General features: G+C 41.1%; 1 protein-coding gene across 2 annotated transcripts; it reads left to right on the top strand.

The window, feature by feature from the left end:
* Positions 1–1,474: 1,474 nt before the first annotated feature.
* Positions 1,475–7,323, top strand: LOC118406114 (TLC domain-containing protein 4-B-like). Of its 2 annotated transcripts, XM_035805982.1 has the most exons (7): positions 1,478–1,786; positions 2,279–2,380; positions 3,086–3,144; positions 3,663–3,763; positions 4,469–4,542; positions 5,155–5,271; positions 6,652–7,323. In XM_035805982.1, the coding sequence occupies exons 1-7, from the start codon at positions 1,572–1,574 to the stop codon at positions 6,821–6,823; spliced, it is 840 nt and encodes a 279-aa protein (XP_035661875.1). In that variant the 5' UTR covers positions 1,478–1,571; the 3' UTR covers positions 6,824–7,323. The 2 variants fall into 2 exon arrangements, with proteins under 2 accessions (XP_035661876.1, XP_035661875.1); XM_035805983.1 differs by lacking the exon at positions 2,279–2,380 and having other exon boundaries at positions 1,475–1,786.
* The last annotated feature ends 1,810 nt before the right edge of the window (positions 7,324–9,133 follow it).

Below are 9,133 nucleotides of genomic sequence, written 5' to 3'. Positions count from 1 at the left end.
AAATAAGGCGGCAATTTCTAGATGCGCTGTGTTCTCTCCATAAATAGTCTTCCTCATCGATAGTGACTGTTCGAAGTAGCTGATTGATTTCTTATGATCACCAAGATCTTTCCAAGATACTCCCAGGTTGTTCAGTGACGTGGCAATATCCGGATGTGCCGTGTTTTCTCCATAGATAGCTTTCATTATCATTAAAGACTGTTCGTGGAAGCTGATTGCTTCCTTGTGATCACCCAGATGACTCCGAGAAGATCCCAGGTTGTGTAGGGCAGCGGCAATGTCCTTATGTGCTGTATTTTCTCCATAGATAGTTTTCTTTATTGTTAGTGACTGCTCAAAGTAGCGGATTGCTTTCTTGTGATCGCCGAGATGACTCCAAGATAGTCCCAGATTATCTAGTGACGCAGCAATGTCCGGATGTGCCGTGTTCTCTCCATACATAGTTTTCCTAATCATTTTAGTGACTGTTGGAAGTAACTGAGTGCTTTATTGGGATCGCCGAAAGCACACCAAGACGATCCAATGTTGTTTAGGGCCGAGGCAATATCCGGACGTACTGCGTGTTCTCCATAGATAGTTTTTGTCATCGCTATGAACTGTTCGAAGTAGCTGATTGATCTTTGATAATCGCCAAGATAATTCCAACATAACCCCAGGCTGTTTGGTGACGCTGCGATGTCCGAATGAGCTGTGCTTTCTCCATAGAAAGTCTTCAGTATCATTAGTGACCGGTCGTAGTAGCTGATCGCTTTCTTGTAATCACCGAGATCTTGCCAAGACTTTCCAAGGTTGTAAAGTGACTTTCCTATGCCCGGATGTGATGTGTTCTCTCCATAGATCGTTTTCAATGTCGTAAGCGCCTGTTCGAAGTAGCTGATCGGCCTTATTTGATCGCCTAGAAGACCCCAAGAGCATCCAAGGCTGTTTAGTGTCGGAGCAATATCTGGGTGTGCTGTGTTTTCTCCATAGATCTTATGCTTAGGAAGAAGTGACATAAGTTTGAGCCTCCTAGCGGCTAGTTTTGGGATAGCAGGGGCAGTTTTGTCAAAAACTTCTGAAGAGGATAACTCAAGAAAGAAACAACGGATTGTCATGATTTTTTGTCATGCATAAAACAAGAGGAACGTGTACCTTTCTAGCATAAACAATACCTTAAGCTATAGCTTAACAAACAGCACACTTCACAAGCTACTTCTGTGTCATTATTGTACAGATTCTGTGTCAAAGGAGCCGACGATCAGCAACAGTTAGCCCCCAATTCTGCGTTATCGCATTACGTCCCGGACATTGTCACGGAAATCTTAATTAACAATGGCCGAGACGAGACTGTTTACTTCTGATGGAACTTCACCTTTGACATATTACCCATGATTCCTATCGACCGCGCATGCGTAGTGACCTTTGTGGAATAGTTCATATATGCATTCTTTTTACTTATCGCCTCCACCTTTTGACCTGTGCTGGATTGGGCTACTAGATAGGCATATTTGGGCAGATTTAATTAAGCACTACGAACTGGTTGGTCCACTTTGGATAAGTATTCAATCCCTGGATGAAAGGGTAGTATTCAAATGGTAACCTGGGGCGTCTTTTTTGCAGCGGCAGTAAACAAAACATCTAGAAAGCTAGTTATGGCTGACGTCTCTCACTATCTTTTGTTGACACTGTGTTCATTCCTGGCCTACCACGTCATCTATAGACATCTGACGCCGCTCCTGCTGAAGGCCCTGGCCTTCCGACCATATTCTTCACTCGACAAGGAGAAACAAAACTACGTCAACTTCCTGTGAGTTACAACAACGATTTTGCACAATCGTTTCAAAAAATGAAAATAGAGGGGAGGGGGGAGGTGATTACGTAGGACTGGACTATTGGACTTAGGGGGATGAAAATCCCTTGGACTCTTGGACTTAGGGGGATGGAAGTCCCTTGGACTCTTCGACTTGGGGGGTTGCAGCAATCAGGACCGCTGGACCTAGGGGTTTTTAGCGTTAGGACCCTTGGAATTAGGGGTTGGAAGCTAGGACTCTTGGACTTAGGGGGTATACAGATTGGGGTGTAATCAACCCCCTCTAATTTATTTTTGGAACGGCCCAATTACCATTGGCCAGGTGTATTCAACGTTATATAAACAAAATATCTGGAACAAGGTTTTCAGACGAAAAGTCGTAGGAAGGTGATTCATAGAATTGAAGGACATACCAACATAATTCAGCTACTATTTTCGACAGTTTGTTGGTTGTAGCACTCAACATTTCATTTCCTTTTTATTCAATAGTACAGTATCCCTGATCTATACTAGCGTGGTGGGTCCATGTGCACTGCTAGTTCACCATTTCGACCGGGACTTAGCCCTTGTAGCACAGACGGGTGTTTTGAGGTAAGACTATTAACGCTAATTCACCTTCATTCGGTGGTTAACCTATAACTGTTGTTTTAAAAACAGGGTATTCAGGGATATCATGTCGAAGGACAGTTGTTTTAAAATTGTAATGTTTTCAAAACATTACAGTTTGAAACCAACGTTGACCTGACTTCCCTAAATATATCCCGCTGTATTGAAAAACAACGGATATAGGTTACCCTACGGATTAACGTGAACCAGCGTTACTGAACAACTGTATCATATGTTAGCTGATTCGTCTTGCTAAACAGTCGTAGTAATGCAGACACTACTCTAGTGAAGATTTGTTTGAAACTATAATAAAAGTACGCACATCAGAAAAATACAACATTGTCATGATCGCCCTGGTAAAGGGGACAAACCATCATCAAAACGTCGGCTGTTTGTCAATCATTGATGGGCGGAATTTAACATTTAAGATGACACACCCATACCCCGATACATGCTGTCAAATAGGGACTCTCTTACCCAGCCTCATTTTGGTGCATGACCCCGGATGACCCCGGAAAATCCAAAATGGCCGCCGCACCTTGAAATGATTATATTAGAAACTTTGTCATTTAAAGAAAGAAGATACAGTTAAGATATCACATACTGTTGTCTTTGTAAGAAACTTACAGTCGCCTGCACCGCAGCCGAACGATGATGATGATGATGACGTTTTCTTTCGAATTCCTATAGATACGACAGTCCCGCTGTTCGATCCTTGTCTGCAATATTGTTAGGTTACACCGCTGGAGGTAAGAGCTTGCTTGAATTCTATATATGTATAGAAATCATTATCTAAGTGTTTTTGCTTTTTTTCTTCCATTTGTACAATAACATGTACTTCTAATTTGTGTTATGACCAGATGCCTACAGAAAGGTATCTGTGAAGAATCGGGGAAGGAGGATTTCTAAAAGGATTAGCGTAATTGTGTTAGATAGTGGTCGTTACATTGTTTCAAAAACACCTCTAGTGACATTGGAGATTTCTTTTGTACACTGATCTTTCCTCCTTGCTCTGCGCAATTCTGAATCATGTATCTCTCATTCTGATTGGTCAAAGTCCTGTGTGTCTGTTTTTCTGATTGGTTCAAGCTGTCAAAAGTCATCAACCCACATGTTTGTTAATGAAACTATTTAATGCACGGCTGTAAATGATTTCTATGTGTTATGGCGTTATGACCAACATGAAATGGGGTTTTCTGATTGGTCAACGTCTCCTGGTTATATGATAATAATATATAACGTTATATCTTTTCTTTTGATATTTTAGAAACTATCGTGACCCTCACTGATGTGGGACGTACAGATTTATCATTACCCCAGTTCCTACTGCACCATGTTGTCAGCTGCTGGTGTACATTGGTGACATGTGTGAGTTTTTTGGCGACGCCTCACGGGCGGAGCCGTTGGTATAGTACTGCGATTGAGTTCCTGGGAAATCTAAATATTCCACGCACGCATTCCCTAGGAAATTCGTTTTTGATAACACCTTGTTATGTCTTCTTTCTCCTGGGGCGTAGTAGATCAGCCTTCCTGCCACGGTCTGCTGCCTAAACACCTCAAACTGCCTCAAACACCTCTAATATGCAGTGTACATGGGGAAACAACCTTTTGCGGCGCTCGGGATAAATTATTTATGGGTTTATTAATGAAAACACGCAGTATTTACCACTTAATCCAAGTCAGTCCGCCGGGTTCAATTTCTGCGCGCCATATTGGATCGTCTGTGTTAGGAGTCTGCATGGTGAAGTTCTTTTATACCATCTACAGTCCACAGACGACATTACGATAAACTGCTGGTGCTGTTGGCTCATAGGTTATAGAATCTTTATCAATGACCAATACCAATTTTAACAATCCTATTATTATGATACTTGCGTATACTAAGTATTTTTCGAACTTGAATCCGACCGACTAACTTGCAAATACTTCACTTAAGACTTTCTGCGTTTTTTCATGTATACACAAACGCTTCGGAAAACATAACCTTCTAGCCAATTATACGGTAATTGAATAAAATCGATGCGAAGATAGTACATAATTGATTTGGAACTAATAAAAAGTTTTGTCCCTTAGGTCTACCCTTGTCTACCAGTCTACTCAAACCTCGTCATGGCGACTGAGTGTTCCACCATTTGGTTGAATATAAGGTATTTATCATCATTATTTATCAATTTGATAAATTTATGCTTGACATTATCGACGCTTTGTTTTGTCACTGCAGGCATATGAATGATTTATCGTTTAAAAATTGTTAAGACAAAGCTTTTCCCCAATCTAATAATGCGAAAGTTCATATTTACATGTGTTGATGTTTGGACTGTAATTTCCAACATAAATGTAGAACATACTTAAATGTTTGACTGTCCAACTCGTCTTTGTCAGGAAACGAGCAATAGACCCCAATCCAGATGTGGCCGGCCATTTTGGATTTTCCGGGGTCATCCGGGGTCAGTGCACCAAAACGAGGCTGGCTCTGATTGAAAGCATGTATTATAGTATAGGTCAGCCATCTTCAATGGTAGTTACGCCCCTCTAACTTGAACAAAAGAAACATGTGACTCTATGACGTCACAGATGCAGTCAATTGCTTATCCCTTGACAAAGACTGTAGTTGGACTATCGAAAATTCGGTAACTCCAATTTCTGTGTTGGAAATTACAATTCCGCTTTGATCATAATAACTATACCTGTCTTCATCATAACGGAGTATATGACGTTATTGAGGAAATAGCTGATTACAATAATTCTGTTACCATTAGAGTGTTGCTGAAAGAATTTGGCGTCCCAAAGTCCACTTCGATGAACAAATGTAACAACTTGGTCTTTTTCCTGACTTTTTCCTACGTACGAGTCTGGCTCTTGGTATCGAAGATGTAGTAAGTATACTAGACTTGTTCTGATTCCGGCATTAGCCATAGATATTTCTTGAGTATCATGGAAGCTCATCTGTGTTGGTAGTAACCATGATAGTACAATGCTAAACTTTCTTCCAACACAAGTACACACGGATAAAATTTTCAACTACCACTATCGCCTTGGTCAGGATCAAAAATGATGACCAATCACTTTAGAACGTAAACTCGTCAGAGTTACAGACACGTGGTTTTATCAACACGTGATCTTGCGGATACCTGACGTCAGCAATTGATGAAACGTGCCAGGAAGTTTATAACACTCTACGTCTCTGTTCAGTGATTGCTGTACCCTGTGAGTGCCCTGATGTATATGGACTCCTTTATACCTCTCACGGAGTATTTCTTGTCGAATTAGTACATTTGGATGAACTTAGGACGATCTGTGCATCACTTGTGTCTAAGCTTGGTGCTTGGTATATCAGCCAAATTGAAATATCTATCAGTAGTATTTTGACTTATCTTTATCATATGTATACTTTATTACAGGAGCACTAAATTCCTTGCATATAACATTAATATGTATCTATGAATACGTAGTCGGCCGACATTAGACGGAATTCCGCATGTTATGAAGCACGTATGTTTTGCAAAACAATATCATATTCATCACATGCAAACCCTATACCTATGACTTCACGATAAGTACGCGTGCGCGTATAGACACTTTCTTCAGTCTATATTTTCGGCACAAATGCGAAGGGATAAGCAATACAGGAAGGGCAATCGTTGAGAAGATATCAAATACAAATAACAACAGCATTTTTGTACTTTTATTAGCGATCTATATATAAAATGTAAATGTTAGGTACCGCATCTATAAGCAGTGACACCTACCGCTGCAGTGCAACGTGAACCAATCAGAATTGCCTTGAGGAAAATGACAGAAAGTCACCGAAAGGTCTGGGCAATAAGATGCTTGTGTACAACAAAACGCTGTTATTTAGTGACGTACAAATTGGTGAAACTATTCACGAATTTCCAAACTTACTAAGCATTTTAGCAGGAAAGTTCATCTGTGTTGGTAGAATGCATTATAGAAAATGCTAAACTTTCTTTCCAACACTGAGGTTAACATAGGGACTTACCCTAAATTTTCGGTCAAACTCCGTCGACCTTGTTCACAGAATGACCGACTCCCTTTAGTCACGGCGGGAGATAGAGAGGGTCATTCTGTGAACAAAGTTCGACGGAGTTTGATCGAAAATTTATGGGTAAGTCCCTATATTAATTTCAGTGTTGGAAATAAAGTTTAGCAGTTTCTATAATTACTAAGCAATTATTGCAGTCGATTAATCTTTGGTTAATCTTTTTTCTAATCGTTGCCGATGTTTCTTTCGATAGCATACCTGTGACAAGTTTGCTGATGACGAAGGAGTTCTACTTCCTTGAGTTGCCAGTCGTCATCACGTTTGCCTTCTGTTCCCAATTCTTTGTGGCCATAAACTTGAACTGGTTCAGCCGGCTGTGCAGACGGTTTTCCAGCAACGATTTAGGATACGGGAATGATGGATAAGGATTAGGGGTGGGTACCGGTACGATGTACCGGTACAAAACCGGTTTGGAATGGTCCAGAAAAACCGGACCTGAAAAAAATCAGTGGACCGGATGTTGGACCGATTCGAGAATGAACAGAGTATATCGGCGGGCATTCATGTATTTGGGGGCTTACCTACCTACTACCTGCCTAGTCCCATGACCTCCAGGTCGTTGGAGGGACAAGGTAGCCATGAAGATAGAGAGTTGCCTCCAGGTTCACCGTCTTGCCGTCCCAAGAAAATAACAAGAGCGAAGTAGAGGAGAGTTGATAGGCATTTTTACCAAGTTTCTACAGTTAAATCTGGTCTAAAACAGAGGCAACAAGAGTCTGAAAACTCAAAGCTGCAGGAAATAATTTATTTTGCGATGGTGCGTATGGTGTATTGTGGGGTTGATATGGTTTGCGGTTTGGCAAAATTATTTCATCATTGTTCTTATATAACGTTAGCTACCTATGGTAAATGGTGAGATCCAAAACTACACCTTTCTAGTGACCTCATCATTTCATTTTTATTTCCTATTGTTACACCTGGACCTTGCACATATCCCTTTTTATTTCCTATTGTTACACCTGCACCTGGCACATATCCCTAATGTGTACATATTGGTTCATTCCATACAGAGGTGACAAGGATGGTCACAGCTACCCTTTCTACTAGTTGTGGATCTGTGCAGCCATCAGCTTCATATCCCTAATATATATAGTGATTCACCCCGCACCTAGTGGTGACAGGGATGCCTAATTGCCCAGCTTGTTATCATTGACAGGGACCACTCAAAAAGTAAAAAAAGGGGTGTAAATATTTTTCTAAACAAACCACAAAACTGTAGCAAACTTCTAATGCGCGCTTTAGCACAATAGCTAAAAATATCTACCCCCATAGCAAACGTGATCGCAATCCATCCAGAGATTCTTAAGATATCGGTCCGGAATCACAAATATCCCTACCAGAATCAATACCTGCATTTTCATGCAGGTAATTAGTGTTGTGTGCATGAATGCAGAATTTTAAAACGCAAATGGACGTCGGATACTCCACCAAGCAGCATGGTTTGTTATAAAATGGACCACTGTTGTTGTTTTCAAGATTTTCTTTTTCACCGTCTGTAATAACCTTGGAAAAGAAGGTTATTACGAACCCAGTGGATTTGCACACACGTGTGTTTGAGAGCGAGTTAGCGAGCGAGCGAGCGAGCGTGCGTGCGTGCGTGCGTGCGTGCGTGCGTGCGTGCGTGCGTGCGTGCGTGCGTGCGTGCGTTTGTGCGTACGAGTGTATAGCAAGGAGGCTGATAGAAAATGACGGCATATAAGGAAAAGGTCACGATTTGCCCCATGCACCAACAACTGCTTGGAGAGTATGTAGAGACGGGTAGAATCACAATAGCGGTTTGTGAAGGTACTGTAGCGTAACTTACATACGGGTTTCATATTTCCATCGAGTTCTGAACATGCTGACCTCCTTCGGTCAATACTGACCATGGTAAAATTCTGACCGATTCTTGGCGAAGGTAAGTACATGCTTGGAACTGCATTGTAAACGTTGCAAGAAAATGTTTGTTTTTTTCGTATATATCTATATGATAATGTAAATAACCTACCTTTGCCACTGCACTGTAAATACCGAAGGTGCTATCTATCCTTCTAAAGTATGGCGATTGTATATGTGTATAAAATACTAAATTTGGACCACATTTCTTATGGGCGAAACATACTTGCAGTGCTTAACATTACCGTTCAGAATCGCCCCAAGAAAGGTGAAACAACGTCGGTGCATAGAAATATTATGTATTGTTAAAAAAATCATATTCTCATTACGTTTCTGCTTTGGAGTCTAGTAATTTTGTTGGTACATATGATTTCAATGTGGATGGCCTAGTCATAAATAAAATGAAATTGAAAAAAAAATCTCACCCATATAGGTCCGAGAGCTAAGAGACAATAGCTATAATCATTCTTTCAACCGTTTCTAATCATGTCCAATAAGCTGGCATATTTGCTAGACAATTGTCTAGACAATTGGCCTAATTCCACTTCGGCTTCAGCAGCAGAGCTGTTACCAGCACACTTCTTGTTTTCGTCAACGTTTCTAGCGGGACGCAATCCACCCTCTCTTTTATACCTTGCCAACCGTTCTTGGTATTAATGGACGTGACCAGTGACTGTCCTATTGCGTCGTAGACACCCGAGTTCAACCACCAGGAAAGAAATCAGGAGACGACCATCAGTCTTACGTGACAGAAGAGGTCCGAAAAGGTTTTACCGGTGATACATGCGTACACGGTAGGT

The sequence above is a fragment of the Branchiostoma floridae genome, chromosome 18 (genome assembly GCF_000003815.2).
Source record: "Branchiostoma floridae strain S238N-H82 chromosome 18, Bfl_VNyyK, whole genome shotgun sequence".
Classification (NCBI taxonomy): domain Eukaryota; kingdom Metazoa; phylum Chordata; class Leptocardii; order Amphioxiformes; family Branchiostomatidae; genus Branchiostoma; species Branchiostoma floridae.
The sequence above is the reverse complement of the archived record's forward strand: the minus strand, read 5'-3'. Positions and strand labels throughout refer to the sequence as shown.